General features: G+C 43.0%; 1 protein-coding gene across 4 annotated transcripts in view; it reads right to left on the reverse strand.

Annotated features, from left to right (window-relative positions):
* Positions 1 to 18,287, reverse strand: part of hydin (HYDIN axonemal central pair apparatus protein) — a 69,399-nt gene that overhangs the window by 21,957 nt on the left and 29,155 nt on the right. For 3 of the 4 annotated variants that reach the window (XM_024423520.2, XM_042323142.1, XM_042323144.1), the window contains exons 15-33: positions 17,010 to 17,110; positions 16,595 to 16,730; positions 16,209 to 16,373; positions 15,883 to 16,035; positions 12,095 to 12,333; positions 11,714 to 11,975; positions 10,297 to 10,440; positions 8,512 to 8,655; positions 8,030 to 8,343; positions 6,404 to 6,517; positions 4,963 to 5,251; positions 4,213 to 4,422; positions 3,792 to 3,929; positions 3,430 to 3,604; positions 3,212 to 3,339; positions 2,802 to 2,932; positions 2,565 to 2,701; positions 2,334 to 2,461; positions 1,953 to 2,147 (exon numbers count right to left, since the gene is read on the reverse strand). In XM_024423520.2, coding sequence (XP_024279288.2) covers positions 1,953 to 2,147; positions 2,334 to 2,461; positions 2,565 to 2,701; positions 2,802 to 2,932; positions 3,212 to 3,339; positions 3,430 to 3,604; positions 3,792 to 3,929; positions 4,213 to 4,422; positions 4,963 to 5,251; positions 6,404 to 6,517; positions 8,030 to 8,343; positions 8,512 to 8,655; positions 10,297 to 10,440; positions 11,714 to 11,975; positions 12,095 to 12,333; positions 15,883 to 16,035; positions 16,209 to 16,373; positions 16,595 to 16,730; positions 17,010 to 17,110 — 3,303 coding nt within the window. The remainder of the gene's footprint in view (positions 1 to 1,952; positions 2,148 to 2,333; positions 2,462 to 2,564; positions 2,702 to 2,801; positions 2,933 to 3,211; positions 3,340 to 3,429; positions 3,605 to 3,791; positions 3,930 to 4,212; positions 4,423 to 4,962; positions 5,252 to 6,403; positions 6,518 to 8,029; positions 8,344 to 8,511; positions 8,656 to 10,296; positions 10,441 to 11,713; positions 11,976 to 12,094; positions 12,334 to 15,882; positions 16,036 to 16,208; positions 16,374 to 16,594; positions 16,731 to 17,009; positions 17,111 to 18,287) is intronic. The other variant, XM_042323143.1, reaches the window with a different exon arrangement.

The following is an 18,287-nucleotide window of genomic DNA, read 5'->3' on the forward strand; positions in this document are numbered from 1 at the left end:
GCCGGATTTGGATACAAAAAGATTTCCCAAGCTTTAAACATCCCAAGGAGCACTGTGCAAGCGATAATATTGAAATGGAAGGAGTATCAGACCACTGCAAATCTACCAAGACCTGGCCGTCCCTCTAAACTTTCAGCTCATACAAGGAGAAGACTGATCAGAGATGCAGCCAAGAGGCCCATGATCACTCTGGATGAACTGCAGAGATCTACAGCTGAGGTGGGAGACTCTGTCCATAGGACAACAATCAGTCGTATATTGCACAAATCTGGCCTTTATGGAAGAGTGGCAAGAAGAAAGACATTTCTTAAAGATATCCATAAAAAGTGTCGTTTAAAGTTTGCCACAAGCCACCTGGGAGACACACCAAACATGTGGAAGAAGGTGCTCTGGTCAGATGAAACCAAAATTGAACTTTTTGGCAACAATGCAAAACGTTATGTTTGGCGTAAAAGCAACACAGCTCATCACCCTGAACACACCATCCCCACTGTCAAACATGGTGGTGGCAGCATCATGGTTTGGGCCTGCTTTTCTTCAGCAGGGACAAGGAAGATGGTTAAAATTGATGGGAAGATGGATGGAGCCAAATACAGGACCATTCTGGAAGAAAACCTGATGGAGTCTGCAAAAGACCTGAGACTGGGACGGAGATTTGTCTTCCAACAAGACAATGATCCAAAACATAAAGCAAAATCTACAATGGATTGGTTCAAAAATAAACATATCCAGGTGTTAGAATGGCCAAGTCAAAGTCCAGACCTGAATCCAATCGAGAATCTGTGGAAAGAACTGAAAACTGCTGTTCACAATTGCTCTCCATCCAACCTCACTGAGCTCGAGCTGTTTTGCAAGGAGGAATGGGAAAAAATGTCACTCTCTCGATGTGTAAAACTGATAGAGACATACCCCAAGCGACTTACAGCTGTAATAGCAGCAAAAGGTGGCGCTACAAAGTATTAACTTAAGGGGGCTGAATAATTTTGCACGCCCAATTTTTCAGTTTTTGATTTGTTAAAAAAGTTTGAAATATCCAATAAATGTCGTTCCACTTCATGATTGTGTCCCACTTGTTGTTGATTCTTCACAAAAAAATACAGTTTTATATCTTTATGTTTGAAGCCTGAAATGTGGCAAAAGGTCGCAAAGTTCAAGGGGGCCGAATACTTTCGCAAGGCACTGTATGTATCATGATGTCGGTATGTTCTGTAATACTAGGATGTCTTATTGGTAAAGATAAAGCCCAAAATATGAATGAGATGAGCTTGACTGCCCCTCATTAGACTCAGTGTGGGGCCTGGGGTCTATAATTATCCTCTGAAGACACAAGACAAGAAGAAAAATGAGCCAAAGCCTTGCAGCTAATGCCCTTAATATCCCATTTTAAAAGCTTTAATCCATCATAAAACACGAGATAATGGACAAAAATGCACTTAATTAGCTATTTGTGTTAACGGTAACAGCACATCATTTAGGTTAAACACACTCTATTTGAAGGTCATGTTCTTTTTTACTCTACAGTGTTGCTGCCTACTGTTTGACTTTTCCTGCAATCAAATGACCAAATCGCCCTCTAGTGGCCTCATGGGTGGAATGTTTTTAATATGTTGTATTAATAAAATACAACGCTGAAAATCCGATGTTTCTATTTAAACGGTTTTGTTACATTTCAGTATTCTGTGATGTATATAAAGTGTAATATTGGGATGCAAACTCAAAATGTAACACATTTCAACTCTGTATCTGACATGGTACTTGTCTTCTTTTTCTAAGTCCATAACCATGTGTGTGAGGTGTATACTTTTGCTTCAAAGTAGATTTTAAGACCACCAAGAAACACTCTGTGTGACCCTGATTTAGCCCACTGCAGTAAAAGGTTCAAAAGCACAAGTATCTAAAATAGCAGGAGGCAATAGAGTACAGTATATTGGTGCATAAGTTGGGTAGTGTACCTTCTTCCTGGGCCGTTGCTCCTCTGCGATGCTCCACTCACAGGGGACAGGCTCGGGGTTGAACAGCTGGACGGTGGTTACCTGACACAGCCCACACTGGATGCTGTCAAACTGCAGCGTATCCGTGGAGACTGTGAGGGAGGGCATGGTAACTACGGCACACAGATGGACCTGCACTGCAGGGCCCCCAACCACCTGGTAATCACAACACACAGCATAATGACACCATGACACATTCAGCCTGTTTGACCTTAAAAAAGATGGGTCTAAATATTTAATGTGGTGGAAAAACAATAAAACTTCAAATACACTCAAGAAGCTAAAGAAAATAAAAAGGGTATAATGAAGTAGAGAACTAAAGGTACAGTTTCCCTGCTGTACCTGTATAGGCATGACAGTGTTGATCTCCCCTAAATTCAGATTTGCTCCACGTGGGTCAAACTTCACTTCAAAGGTCTCAGTCTCACAATATGGCAGATTCTTTACTCTATCCAGCTCTACAACAAATCCTGTAGAAAAAAACAAATCTATTGTTAAAAATGATCTATAATATTCCCTAAACAGCCACACAGCTCCATATGTAGCTACTTTAAGGAATACTGGAGAACCTACCTGTGCCTGTGAGTGGGCGGCGGTCAGCCCGGAAGGACACAGACATGGGTCCAGTGTTTGTCACTTTGACTATGTGGTTAGGAACACTACCATGGATCACATAGCCAAAGTCCAGTGTGTACTCCGGTAGGAGGAATCTAAACATGAGACACAATGAGATCCCACTTTCAGTAATGAGTCACATATACAGTATGCATAGCCATGGAGGAGAGATGGTGCATTTGCATGTGAGCCTACCTGCTAAGCTTCTTGCGCCACTTGCTAGTAGACGCAGGTGTGTCTCTATTATCCACTTGTCTGTTCTCAACAGCCATGGCATTCTGTTTCACCAAGAGCCTCTCTACCTCCATCTGCAGCAGGGCATCATACTGCACACAGAGAGACAGAAATCAATTTTCACACACATCTGTCCACACAGCACAGGTATCATGTCTGCCATACAAACTGAACACATTAGCTTTGTTTCGTCTTATGAAGACAATCATAATGGTGAGATCTATGTTAAAAAAATACATTTTAATACATTTTAGAATAAGGCTGTAATGTAACAAAATGTGGTAAAAGTCAAGGGTCTGAATACTTTCCAAATGCACTGTACATGAATCAAGGTGAAAGTGCTGAGTGATTTTGATACAGTAGGTACTGACTGTAGGGATGTAGTCCTGGTCTGACAGGAGGCCATTTCCAGTAGCAGGCCGGCTGATGCCCACATCCCTCCTGTCCTCCTCCAGAGCCTCCTTGGCCTCCTTCACCACTGCAGTATACCTCTCATCATCTACACAATACAAGAATAGCGAGTTACACACTGCAACAAAACAGTTTTAGAGTATCGCGATAGACCTCCACAATGACCAAAGGCACATACTGAGCTCTCTGGGTAGGTCCAGGCACACCCTGGGGAAGATGCCCTCTCCTCTGAGAGTGAGGCTCTCTGGCTCAAAGAAAGCCACCTGCAGCTGGAAAGTCTTGTGGAAGACCTCAGGGACCCCAGGGAGATAGTACACTGAAAGCTTCTGCTCTGCATTCGCCTCGATGTAACCCTTTGAGTAATGAGAGACAAACAAAGGGTTACATAAAATACATAAAAATGGTATCCACAAGTTCATCTGGCTCTGCCAAAATCCCTTGAAAGTAACTACATAAAGGGTGTATGTAGTTACACTAAAGGATTGGTATAGAAAGCAGACTGTAAAAGGGAGGGATCCCCTGTGCTGTGGGCTGTCTCACCATTCTGGGGATGACCAGGGGATGTCCAGGCCGAGGGTCCTCACACACATCCTTCTCCCCCAACAGAGCACTGAACTGAAAGCCCACCTTCCCTGTGTTCCTCAGGGTGATCTCTGCCTCGGCCACATGGTCAAACAACTGCAGGAGAAAGAAGGGAAGAAGAAGAAGAGCGGGAATGGATCCAAACAATGTATGCTGAACCCGCAAGGATAAGATTCTGCTGATTCACTCCTTTAAAAATAAAAAAATCAATAAGTCCTTGTTTGAATATCAATGACAATTGCCTTGAATGCATTCATTGCATACCCAAACAGGGACGAATGAAAAACACAAGCAAAGAAAGCCAACACAGATATCTCTATCCTTCACAAGTGAACTGGACTCAACTAACACAGCCTCAGGGTGACCATAGTACAAATACCTGAAGGCCAAAGTCTATCTCTGTTCTGTTCAGGCTGTAGGTGACTAGTGAAGCCTCTCCTTTGAGTGTGATTTCATATGTGGGGCCCTCCTCGACCTCACACAGAGCCAGAACCTGACCACTGATGTCAGCATGACCGTAAAAGGAGAAGGACACCAGCTGGCTTTCACCTGGCTGCAGCACCCCATATATAGGTAGGATATCAAACACCTGCATCAAGGAGAGAGGAGGAGAGACATATAAGGAGGTACACAGTAGGTCAGAAAAATGATAGACCGATAGAGAAAGGCAAGGACATATGGATAGAACAATAGTGAGAGGGTAGGGGATGCACAAAGGAATAGTTGATAAGAGGTGAGAAACGTTGATACAATACTGTAATTCAATTCAACAATGTTCTCTGTTGGTCCAATGCAGCCATTTTATCTCAATATTAAATTATTTCTGAGTAACAATTAAGTACCTTACTGTGACCGATTTCAATTAAAATGGTGAAAAATAAACGAAAATAGCTTCTTAGCAAAGATCAATTTCTCAAACAAGAATTCTGCTAGGACTGTCTGGTCTGGGTGGGGAGGAAAGGGGAAAACTGAAAACTAGCTGTTATTGGCAGAGAGGTTCGGAACTCTTTCGTATTGGTCTATTAATTAATGTACCACCTGGTGATGTCACCATGGAAGGCCAAAACTCCATCCTACCAAAACAGAGAAGAAAGCTTATCAGCTGGGCACCTGATAGTGTGTACTGTACCTCCTCCACTCCAACACTGGGATGGTCCTTTGTAGTGCAGCTTGCTGTGCCTGTGTTCTGATCAGTACTGTCTGGCCACTGTGCTGGTGAGGTCCTGTTGATCTCCTGTCTGCTGGGGTTGTAGCTGCCTCGCCCCTGGCTCTGCCTCCCCTCTGTGATGAGAGTGAGGGTGACTGGAGCTGACAGGGGATCTTTGGGAGAGCCCTTACCCTCCTTAGTCTCATTCTCTTGGTCTCCCTTCTCGTCCTCCACCTTCTCATCCAGGAACAGTTTGGGAACCTCAATTTCCCTGAAGAATAAGTATATAATGTGTTGTGTTATATCTACAGTATTGAACTGTAATAAAGACAACTCACTGGATATTTAATCTTGGATCAAGTAAGGGATCCAATTAACAGACACATTAACAAAGTAATCGGTAGCTACACGCTTGGTACGTCCATGAGGTTAATTCCTTACAGAATGCTAATTAATTAATGGCATTTTAATAAAAATGCTCCAATGGACTGAAAACATATTTTGCAAGAAAGGGGACCGGACAGATGTTGCCAGATAAAAAACGAGAGACAGACATGCACATTGACAGAAATGTAGTGAAATGGCGACATAGAGAAACACACAGATACATACAGATATACAAAATAGAAGGAGACATGGTGATGAAAGAGACAAAGCAGGTCGCGCCTGCAGACTATAGTAAGAGTAGGTGTTCTGGGGAGTAACAGCAGGGGGCAGTGTTGTATGGGGAATTCTATGGCAGTTCGTGCCACCAGCAAAGATAATTTAACAGGTTAAATTAATATACTCCAGAGGACCACTGTCAGGAGGAACCACCATATTTTGTCTCACTATACAATATAGGATTTTAAGCTTTCTATCTTGTCCCATTGCTCTCATTTGTAAGCATTTGTGTGTGTGTGTGTGTGTGTGTGTGTGTGTGTGTGTGTGTGTGCACATGTATGTGCATGTGTGTGTCTGTGCATGAGTGTGTGTATGTGCTGACATTCCATCACACTAATCCCCAGACACCTCAGAAGTCTCTGGAACAAATAACATTTCAATTACACAAAACTGTCAGCAGAGAGAGAAAAGTAGATTTTTTTTTTTATATCGTTAATGTACCCCACGAAGCCCAATGCCTTTTCAAAGATTGTCTGAAGTGAAGACCCTCATGGGAGACGCCTGAAATTATTATACTCTGCTATAATTGGGCTAGATGCTGACAATCTAGTTCTTCAACCATTTGGAATTATTTCCAGTTAATGTAAAGTTAAAAAAATTGGATTCCATATGCGGCCACTATCGTATGAAATAAGCCTGCTGTGAATCTCTGATCTCAAATATCTCTCTATATGTTGGCATGATGTAAATACATTATATTGCTCATTCTATTCAGATACAGGGTGCAAGTGCTGGAGCTTGGTGAACGGCAGGATCAGACCTGTTTGAGTCCACTCTGTCAATGTTTCTATTTTTGGACAGGTCCCATCGCGTATCCCTCTCCTCCTCATGTGTGGTCACTCTTCCCTCACTCACGTTGGTCTGCTCAGGAAACCTGGGGAAGTGAAATATATCAGCACCAAATCAGAAATGGACAGCAAGGCAAACTGTCCGTCAGAAACATATACACCATAAATCAGTTAGCTAAGCGGATGAAAATGGTGCAATAATAATAGCAGGATCACCAATGATTGCATTACCGATAGGTATTTAATTAGCAGGTTGGCCTATGCATTGTGTAAACCAAGTGAATATTGATAGGAAGGGTCATCCACTTCTAAGGGAGTGGGTCTGGAGAAATGAAAAGCAGGAGGCTGAGTGATAAATCTTCACTGGCCTGCACTTTAGCCCCACGTACAGCACTATTGATTCCTCTGAGGCAGGACATTGAAGAACAATTAAAAACTATAAAAACTCAACAATACGCTGCCAGAGATTGGAGCTGTATTGACAGCTCAGATTTAACATCAGAGCCAACATGGGCATTGACTCCTTTGAGTGCTTAGAGTGTAGTATTTTTTATTTTCTAGTTAACTTATAATAATTTCTACAATCAAATTATTTTGCAGAAAATCTGTTATCTGTACACACTACAGAAACCCTGCTGTGATCACAAAAAGCAGGACATCATTAATATGGAGTCTATATATCTCGGTGCATAATGAACTGATATCTACTGAAGGCAACTCCATGTTGTGGAGCTTCTTGAGGTTCATATTCCCTCAAAATAGATAGCTTGAAATAGTAGCCAAAGAGTTGTAGTGTAACAGATTGGATCCCTTCTTGACTGGTGTGAGGAGATTAAGGGAGTGTGGTGCTGAGTAGCCACTTCCAAGGACAGGCTTTTGGACTGGTTTACATTGTGTTCTCAAGATGGATCCAAGCAATGGCTGCCAAGGTAGAGATGTAGATGAAAATAGCAATACGTGTGCACCGTCAGTAGATCAAACTTTTTATTGAAGCGTCTCAGATACATTTTTTCCTGTTGGTTTCCTTAGAGAATGGCTGGATTTGGCTTTACTAAAGGTGCAATCATCTTGCTTTTCCCATCTCAGACAACTTTAAATCCATAATCCCAGAGGTGGCCACTCCAGTACAGTACAGTATGATATGTGCTTACACATTTCAAACACACAGTTTACAGGAGTGGAACTTCATATCAGCCTCTTAGGAGGAAGGAAAGTGGCTTGATGAGCAGTCTGATGCTCAGCATCTTTTCAGTTGAAGGGGAAATGAACAGCTTGATTAAATGGAGTCTTAATAAGGAGTTCCTTTCCTCGGCTATGCCAGTGGCTTCGGCACCATCTGTCCCCTCCTGGAACTACATGAAAACTGGAGCCCTCCTATGCCTCAATAGAATCTCAAATAAACAGTGGAACCACAATAAACAATATCCCCAACCATTTATAACAATATGCCATCCAATATAGGGAAGGTAATGAAGTGTTTAGGAATAGACATACAAAGGTCAGGGATATTCTCTGCTTAAATCTTGAGTTTTCTTTCCCAGGGATGGTGGCTAAACAAGTCTAACAGTGACATTGTTGAGGTGGACTAGGCTCTCTACCTGATATTGTACTGTTGCTGGTCGACCAGGAAGGCCCAGTGGTAGGACACAGACAGAGGGCTGCAGTTGGTCATGGTGAGCTGGCGCTGAACCTCGGTGTGGTTCAGTACACAGCCAAAGTCCAGAGCCGCACTTGAGAAGTGCAGGTTGGGGAAGTGGACCTCTCCCCTCAGGCCCACCGTGTCCTGCTGAGGATGGTCTGAGTAGCGCACCTCCAGCACCTCCTCAGCCACCCGCGTTATACTGTCCTGGCGGTATAAGGGATCGAAGCGTACCCACTGCTCCGTCTGCACTCCTACAGCCAGTACCAAAGTCTACCAACACAGAGACATGGACATAATATGGTACCTGCCCCTCAATACTAGGTACAGATACCCACCTAAAAAATGTAAATAATCAAACGTGTCAGATTATGTTAAATATGAACCAAGGCTATAATCCCTGTGATGTATTGTACAAGTACTGCCTGCAGAAGGATGTACCTTAGAAGTGACACATGTGTGATCACCATCGTGGTCAGACAGACCAAAGGGCTCAGCCAGAGTGAGCTGCAGAGAGAGGGCCAGAGATGACACATTCCTCAGGAGCAGCTTTTGGTAGAGAGGAAGCAGAGAGACACCTGGAGCCTGCAGTGGGGGCACCAACAGTCACACGTTCAGAATTCTAACACACAAACACACACACACACATTAGAAAAGGAAAGATAAGACTGATTGGGAAGATGAATTAAATAAGTTAAGAGTAACTACCGGTATTCAATACAGTAAACTCTAGAGACTGGAAGTCAATTGACTATAATGCCCATATAAAAGCTGCCCTGTAGTTAATAACTTCTTAAAGGTTAAGCAAAGCAGAAATAACTCAATCTATAATCTCTATCTATCACTTTCTTGTGTGGGCAACACAATTTACAGCAGGCCTTATACATCTGCAATTCATTCTCAGCCTCTCTCCCTCCTCCTCTCAACTCTACTGCATTTCTTATCCCTTTATTTCTTGCTGTCTCTCCTTACCCATTCCTTCCTCCCCCCTCTCCCTCTCCCTCTCCATTCCTTCCCCCATCCCATTTCCCTCTCTCTAATTGCTTTATCCCGGAGAGGTCTGCTGCACAAGCAGCCTGTAAATCTAGAGGAAAGGCTGTCAACACATAGATGAATGGGACAGAGTCAGATAAAAGAATTCCACTGAAATAAATTATAATTTTTATTTCTGAAAGGCTGATCAGCAACAGAACCTGAAAGCAGCTTCCAGGAGATGTTAGGTATGTGTAAAAATATGCACAGGTTCAGCATGAAAAGGGGCGTTAATACAAACATTGCGATAGAGTTTGTGCTAGTGATAATAAAAGTAAAATAGGGGGGACAGGAAATAATTTCATTATGATGATAGAGGTGACGCCTCATTCTTTCTCTCATTCAGAATTCAATCATTCTGATGATATGAGATGGAGAGTGCAAAGTGCTTTTTGCTATCCCCATAGAATCCTTGAAAATAGCTTAAACCCAAGTTCATCTTCCAATAGGCATAATGTGTATTCAGGTTTAAGCATACTGCAATAAGTGGACTAATTTTGGATTTGAGCCGAACCCCTCTGGTCAACAACTTCCTCTCATGTCCACTGGGTCCATATATTATTGGTTACACTAACATAATCTGGGGCAAAGCTTTGTGCTCTGTCAGAACCATTGCCATCTTCACATCATAAATCAGGAATGAACTGGTGCAGAAGTATACAGTTTAATTTCCTTAGGAGATAATCACTATGATCCAGCTTCATGGAGCAATGGACTCCTGACACTGGAGCTGGAGAACATCGAATAAACACAATGTCTCAACAGAACTCAAATCATTGATCTGCTGAACACTGAATGCCTTCAATGAACAAATGACTGATGTGAGGTCTAATGTTTCAAGCCAGTGTTTCCCATAGGATTTTTTTCAGCAGCGGTGGCAGAGTTAGTAGGGGGGATGGGTCTTCCTGCGGGGCGGCGGACGGGGTCATCCTGTGGCATACATCTATACAGCTACATTATATATAAAATATTTTTTACAGTGGCGGCCATGATTTAGCAGTGATGGTACGCCGCTGCTAAATGCATATAGGGGAAACACTGCAAGCATTATGAAATATGTGTCATTGGGCATGGATGGCTACACCATGACTGTAGAAGCTTATGAGAAGAATTCCATGCACTAAGGCTTCAATGCACTTGCATTGTGAGCAGAGAGGCAGCAAATGTGGGTGATGGGTGATTGGTGTCACACACCTTCTCCACATAGAAGCTGAGCTGCTGGGAGGAGATGTCCAGGATGGGTGAGACAAACCGACATGTGACGTCCACCGTCATGATCCGCTCCTTCCCACTCTGGTGACCTAGGATGGCGTGACACACCAGCCTCTCTCGGACCACCTGGGTTAGAAACACAGGTATTCAGTTCACACATCCCATTAACTCAAGACAACTGTAAGAATATTTTAAGATAATACACAACACAGTGGACTAGAGGTCAATAGGGAATTAACGATCAATGGAAATAGTTGTTTTTCAGTTCAACATCTGTTTAGAATCTGTGTAAGGGTTTCAGTCCTGGACTCATAGCTACATGTGGCAAGTTCTCATTGGTTCGAATTGTCTATACATTGAACCTGAAACAAGATACTTGGTACTTGACCATTGGCCCAATTTTACTGCAAGGAATTCTAATTAGTTAACCACAAGGTTAACCAGCTGAGGACAGGGAAGAAAGAACAACTGTCATCTACTTCCCAACATAACAACTTAGATTTTTTTCTCTTTGAATAAACCTATTTTTCTACCACTGATTTGCTTTGGGGCCTGTGTTATTGAAGAATAACATCAACTGCTAACACAACCTTTATACCGGCAGATACAATTCTGCACTTAAGCTCAGCTTTTGACCTTGTTTAGGTATAAATGTGACATAGTTTCCTATAACTACCCAACAGAAATAGAGCCCTGGCAAAGCTTTTCTGAGACATAGCCACACTCTGCTTTGCTTGGGCTTTCCTGAATTACAACTCCACAATAGCCAAAGATATAAGGGATCAGCAGAGGCTGCAGTGGCGTGGGCTTATCCCTGGTTCTTGCTTCTTTCCCTCTCCTTCTTTCAATCAATAGGCATCCCAGTAATACCCCAGAGAGGAAGTCAACACCCAGGCCTGTGCAGTGTTACTTTGGGAAGATTCTACACCTTTATCTCTGTAGAATTCAACCTTGAACCCCCTGTGTCGTGATCTAATATGCTAGCTAAGAGTGCACTGACTGTATTTCACATGTTTGTTCAAATGTTAGCAAATGTTAATAACCAGCTGTGATTACTATCACCAAACACTGGTAATGCTCCACTAAATGGAACTGGTTTGGCTGAACAAACTGGAGTTCATAAAGGTATAATATGGTGAAACATAGTAGGTCTTGGGAAGAAAATTAAATAATTTATTCAACGTTCAACAACTTTAGGTGTTGAGGAAGAACATTGTCGCCAATGTCGACTCCAACGCATTTTTCCCACGTAACACACAATGCATGATCCGCATAGATTTTCATTGAGAAGCATACCGTATGTGTATTTTGAGGGAGTGTGTATGTTTCTAGATCTCAACTGAATATCTAGGTTGTGTCTGACAGAGGAGTGTTTTTAACCATTGTCTCATGTTCCCACCTTGGGAGAGTCAGAGGAGCCCTCCAGCACCATGTCGGCAGTGTGTCCCGGGGCCAGCTCCATACGCATGGGGTGCAGGCTGAAGACTGGCCCATCTACAGGTGGGGATACCAGGGAGCTGCGACCCTTTATCTCCCTGGTTGTGTTGGCGGGTGGGGGAACTCTTCGGCGAAACTGGGGGTACCCATCCGTTGTCCAGTACAGCTGGTGGGAGCGGCGACCTCGGTTGGTCACTCTAAAATGGTACTGACATGGACCAGAGCTGGAGATGAGAGGACAGAAGACAAGGTTTCAGGGGGAAAGAATAAAAAGGATTTGAATGACTGACTTGATTGAATATGTAAAGTATGCACTTTCAGTATTTCCTCACTCTATGCCTACCTGAAATGAGCTCCCAAGTCCAGACTGGGGGCAAAAGGGCGGTTGGTGACAATAGTAGTGCCCTTGCCAGTAGCAGAAAAAGGGATGGTGTGTGTTTCACTATTCTGGATGGACAGGTGCAGCTTGTCCTGGAAATGCAGGGTGTCATCCAGGTGAGCCACTAGCCTCAGCTCCAGCTTCCCCTGGGGTGGAACCTCTCCCTCACTTGGCTCCACCCGCCACAGAGACCTGCTGCGCACCTGGAAAAATACAGTGGACTTCTGTTACATAGGTTCTAACATTTGAGGTGGTAATTGAAAAAGAATACAGTATAAAGTATGCAGTGAGCCAAAACAAATGCACGATAGATTCACTGAGGGGCTTTGTAAGAGTATGTTTGTAATTTTGATTAAACATCCTCAGGTTAGCCAAACACCCAGGAGGTTAGCCAAAGGCAACAACAGGCATTGAACCCTTTTATGATTAGGCCAATAGAGATCATATGTTCTATTAAACTCTATTATTGGCCCATTCTTACAGAGTGTCTGAGTGCTTTAGATTGAGAAATAAAACGAGGGCAGCACACAAGAAGCAATTTGACACCTTTAGCAGAACCTTATCTGGCTCTAGAGCAATGCAGTGTTTTACAATGAGAGGCCATGTAGTAATAGCATGTCCGGGCTCCCTCCAGTCTCTTCCCTACTTATACTGTCTTATCTGTGGGCCTCTTGGTAGCCTGGTGGAGGCAGAGGAAGGCTGCAGTGGGGAAGCTCACTCGTCTATCAGTTTTACAGAGAATGTGAAGCTGCTAATTGAAACAATAACAGACAGGCTGAGGTTTTATCAGATCAACGGCGCAAAAGCTGTGTTGATATAGATACAAGGATCACCCCGCTGTGCTTGTTTTTCACTAATAGCCTTCCTTCTAATTCAGTTTGAGAATTGGATCTTTATCTGAAAGTATGTTTCATCTAAAGAAAAAAAGATGAGAAACCTACTTTCCCCATCCTATTCTGCTCCATTCCAGATTTCTGATCGATTTGAATGAATTTACATTCAATAAGGAACTCATCTAAAAAGAAGACACATTAATCTTCTCTACAACCACATCTTCAGCCTTGTTCACATCAGGAGATAAGCCCAAAGTGCACCAGCAGCTCTCTATTTCTTAGCTATTAGCTGAAAGAGGACTAAAATAAATTCTCCATGCAGCAGCATCCTGATTGATACACATAGTGCTTTAATTGGGATAGTCTGACTGAATCCAGCTCTGGGACACTGGATTGGGCTTTCTGATTGCTGATGCTTTATTTCACCACCACACTGGAGGCATCATCCAACTATCTGGATGCTTCCATGGACTAAGCAGAATCATCACAATTGACTGCCATCATGACGTTTGCTTTTGAACAGCAACCAAAGAACCTGAATGAGCTCAGTGTTTGCAGGGGCCTTATCTTATCTAACAAACTCGCTAGTCTACAAACTAGATAAGCAAGGGCAGTAATACTCGCTTTTTTTACAACATGCAACTTCCTTACACTGACATTGTGCAATGCACTGGATTTAATTGGAGTTTCAGTGTGTGTTGGAGTGTGGAGGAGACCTTATTGAACAGAGCATGGTCTGCTGGAGACAGAAGATCTTAATGTTACTAGCAGTCATGTAGAACCAACCGATCATTCAGACATAAACATATTCTGTCAGCCTGTAAGACAGAATGAGGGTAGATTTTTAGGAAGATGTCTAGTCATAATGAATATATTCTAATAGACTCTCTACACTCTTTTGGAACCCAAAAAAATGGTTCCAAAAGGGTTCTTTGGCTGCCCCCATAGGAGAACCATTTTTGGTTCCAGGTAGAACAGTTTTGGGTTTCATGTTGAACCCTCTGTAGAAAGGATTGGACATGGAACACCTGCAACCAAAAATGATTATTCAAAGGGTTCTCCTATGGGGACAGCCAAAGAAGCCTTTTAGGTTCTACACTGCCCTTGAAACAATGATCCACTACACCTCACATATAAGACACACGCTAACCATCCATGTGAGCGTTGTGTGAATTCTGGAGTCATCTGATATTTTTTCCACTAATTGGTCTTTTGACCAATCACATCAGATGTTTTTCAGAGCTGATATGAATGGTCAAAATACCAATTAGTGAAAGAAACATCAGAATTGGGCTGCCTGTGTAAACACAGCCTGAGCGTCATAGTTCACTTTCTCAGGCTTTATGTGGCAGAGAGCTAGTAAGAGATGAGCCGCCGGTCGATACAAAGGTGATCATGGAGGGGTGTCTTCGCACACCCAGCTGAAATTTCAATAATCAGATCAGACTTGCATTAGAGAGGCTTAATAAAATTGATTGTTTTGAACCATGGCATTTCAAATGCTGCGTTTACACAGGCAGCCCAATTCTGATCTTTTTTTCACTAATTGGTATTTTGACCAAGCAGATCAGCTCTGAAAAAGATCTGATGTGAAAGATCTAATGTGATTGGGAAAAAGATCAGAATTGGGCTGCCTGTGTAAAGACAGCCAATGAGGTTTAGAATGGAAACCACTGCAAAACTCAGTAGATTGAACAGTATAGTGCCATCATGAACAGTCTAGAATATACTAATGACAAAGTACAAATAGAATGTATACTTTGTTTTTAAATCTTTCACATTATTTTGCTATCCAGTATTACTTCCCACTGGGCAAAGACTGGTTGAATCAATGTTGTTTCCATGTTATTTTAGCAAATACATTCAATGTGATGACATTGATCGGTTTTTTAAAAAGTAATCAATGTAAAGGAATTTCGTATTTCTTTTCACCCAACTTTGAATCTTAAGCCAATGACATGACGACAATTTTTTTGATTTCCTGTTGGATTCACGCTAGTTGACAACTCAACCAAATGTAAATCAAAACTAGATGGTGAACTGACGTCTGTGCCCAGTAGGCTGGCTCTTTGCCATGCTATCGATTGACTCTAATATAACTCTGGAAGAATCACCAACGATTGATGCTTGAAATTGCTCTATAAAAATGCCTGCCTTATCAACACACATCTCTTTAGCCTTGGAGGACAAAAGAGTGTTCGCTCATTTCCACAGCACTGCACTTTAAGGATTTAAGCGCAATCCAAGATACCATGTGTGTGTGTGTGTGTGTGTGTGTGTGTGTGTGTGTGTGTGTGTGTGTGTGTGTGTGTGTGCGTGTGTGTGTGCGTGTGCGTGTGAGTGTGTGTGTGTGTGTGTTTGTGTAGACTGCAGTACTAGAAGGCCCCAGCATAGCAGGGTTCCAATCAAAAAAGAGGCATCAAACAGAAATAGAGACAGAGCAAACACTATACTCAGTGGATTCATTAGTAACACAATGTACAGTATGTGTAATAGAACAAACCCACATTACTGTGTAAAACATCTTAGGGCGAGAGTAAACAAAGCCCCATCTATCGCAAAAGGTCTGCAGAATTAATGAATTAAAGACGATGAAATTCTGATTGTTATGTTTCTAATTTGTGCCTATTGGTAAAGACTATGAAGATTTAGGAGGACAGATGTAACACGGTAATAAAGGAAGGGCCATGGAGCAAATGTAAAAGTCTGATGAGTTGCTATTGGGATTAGATTGCACTGGCAGCCTGATATCCAGAAAGCTAACAAAGAATTTAACCAATTAACTAATGAATTACAAACTGAATTAGGTTAGAAATTAATCAGAGGCAGCATGTAGCAGAAAATGAGCAGAGGTAAACAGAGCCAATGGGAGAGAGAATTTAAGGGAGAGAGAATTTCCCCTTGTTAAGTTTGACCCACCATTTGAGCCACAAAGCGTGCTGGTATTGGGGACTGGTTTGAGAGCTGCAGTGTTCTGGAGACATCGGTCAGAACTGGTATGCTGCCAAATGCCACCTCTGTGGTCATGACATGGACTACCGGACCCTCCCCAATGCAGGACAGTTGCACGTTCTATGGAATTCCAAGAAATTAGAGGGACCAGTGGTATAAATGCAAGGCTACACACACACACACACACACACACACACACACACACACACACACACACACACACACACACACACACACACACACACACACACACACACACACACACACACACACTAGCACAGACATGATCTCACCAGAGGAGGCTCCTTCTTCCCAAATATAGCAATCTGTGCAGTTTGTTGAAGCCTGCCAACAGTCTTAGCCCGCAGAGCCAGGGGGATGTCCACAGCACTGTGGGGCTGAATGACCCCTCGTGGGTGGGCACTGGAGTAGAGCAGTGACGGGTACTCCTCATACTCCTGGAGAGAGGGACCACAGACACAGTGTTAGAGAAATGCCTGAAGCACTGAAACACCCAAACAGTAAGTGGCCTGATAAACTTGTCTGTCAAAGACAATAGAATGGCCCCTTGGCAGTGATCAAGGGAAGCCAAGCGTAGAGCAAAGACAAATGGATGGTGGAGAGACCAGAAAGTCAGAGACACTGAAACATTATAAAACAGTAACACTTCAAATCTAACCTGGAACAGAAGGCCATAGCATGCAGGCAGGTCACTGTCATTAGTAAGCTTCACTGACTGCTCGTAAGGGTAACTCAGGAAACATCTCTGGAACTGTAGTACTGGGGTATCCAGAAGAACATTTGGTATAACACACCTACGGACACAGACATTTACCCAAGCTTAATACACCACTCACCTTTTAGGTTACACACATATTGGCCTGCACAGTAGAATAATTATCCCTATGTGCTTACAGCTCTACATTGATGAGTTGAGGTTATGAAGTAGCTTTCTATAAGGGGTCTCTGACATTGAAATGAATGAAAGGACTATTAATCATCTGCTCTGAATGAGGAGTTCCCCCCCCTGATCATAAATCAGGACATTATTGTAGCGAAGAGGTGTGTTTAGACCCTGGATCTAGACCTCTAACCTGGCATTGATGGGTAGGGCCAGCACATCCTCCCCAACCCCTTGTACGTCCACTACTAAAGCCAGGCTGTAGCGCTGCACACTGTTGGAGCACAGAGTCACCTACAGATGGAGGTACACAGCAGACATACTGGTTAAACAGTCAAACATAACCATGACATAACCATGGCACCTCTACTGTGCTTGTTTGGCAAATCAGGGTTCTCCCCAAAGAATGTAAGAGAGGCGCTGCTCCAACTTGTGGACTGGCTGCACCACTATGTAAACATTTTTTTTTTTTACTTATGTGTTATCATATAAGACCACTTTTTGCTCTAGATGGCAGGAAATGGCAGTTACAGGTGTTCATAAACTTCCGCCCTCTGGGCCTTCCCCCGGCCGTACTCAGCAGCACCACCTTCTTCAAATATCTGGGGGAGAACCCTGCAAATGTATTTACAGTTTACACTACTTTTTTAATTTGCAATAATTTGCAATCATGTTCCTTTAGTTTTTTCTTTACACTTCTTGACATAGCCTATACTACATACAGTAGAACCCTACTAAGCTACTTTCATCAGAGGAAGTAGAGTAGACTGCATGGTCAAAGGTGCCTGCATATGGGGAGAAACAGTTATCTCTGCACCATCCATCCATGAGTAACTTCCTATACTTTGAAAGGTTAGCCAGGGCCCATTTTCTGGTCTAGGTGATGAAGATTATCTCCCTCCAGCACATTTGACTTCCCCTGACCTCTTCTACATACATTATTCTGGTCTTGTAAGAGATCTCATTAGAGCCCCGGAGTGCCACTGTGCTGTCACTAGGCTGGAGAGCAGAGCAGCATGCTGCAGACAGCCAAAGGGAGGGCGGCAGACAGGAGACACCCTATACAAAGCACCGAAGACAGCTGCACAGATTCCCTGATATGCCCACGGCAGGGCTGCTGACAGCTTAAAATGATGGGAAAAGACCAAACAGTCTCCCATTGATAGGAAAAGACCAGCGTATGACACTCAGTAACCAGAGGCAACCAGAGCAGGCTGATGTAATAATCAGAGCTCTGCAGAGCCACAAGGAGAAAGGCAGCTTCCCCAGGCATTTATCTGCAACAGATTTTTTTTAAATTCAACTTCTCCACAGGATGATTACAATTACGCTCTGCCCCCCTCAGGGGCTATCATTGATTAAATCCGTTTCGATCAGAGGTAATTAATCGAATGATTAGTTTATTCTAAATCTCAAATGAAAAACCTACAGCATACACTTTAGCACTAATTGGAAAGCTAGCTGACTCAGC

Source organism: Oncorhynchus tshawytscha, linkage group LG06, assembly GCF_018296145.1.
Source record: "Oncorhynchus tshawytscha isolate Ot180627B linkage group LG06, Otsh_v2.0, whole genome shotgun sequence".
NCBI lineage: Eukaryota > Metazoa > Chordata > Actinopteri > Salmoniformes > Salmonidae > Oncorhynchus > Oncorhynchus tshawytscha.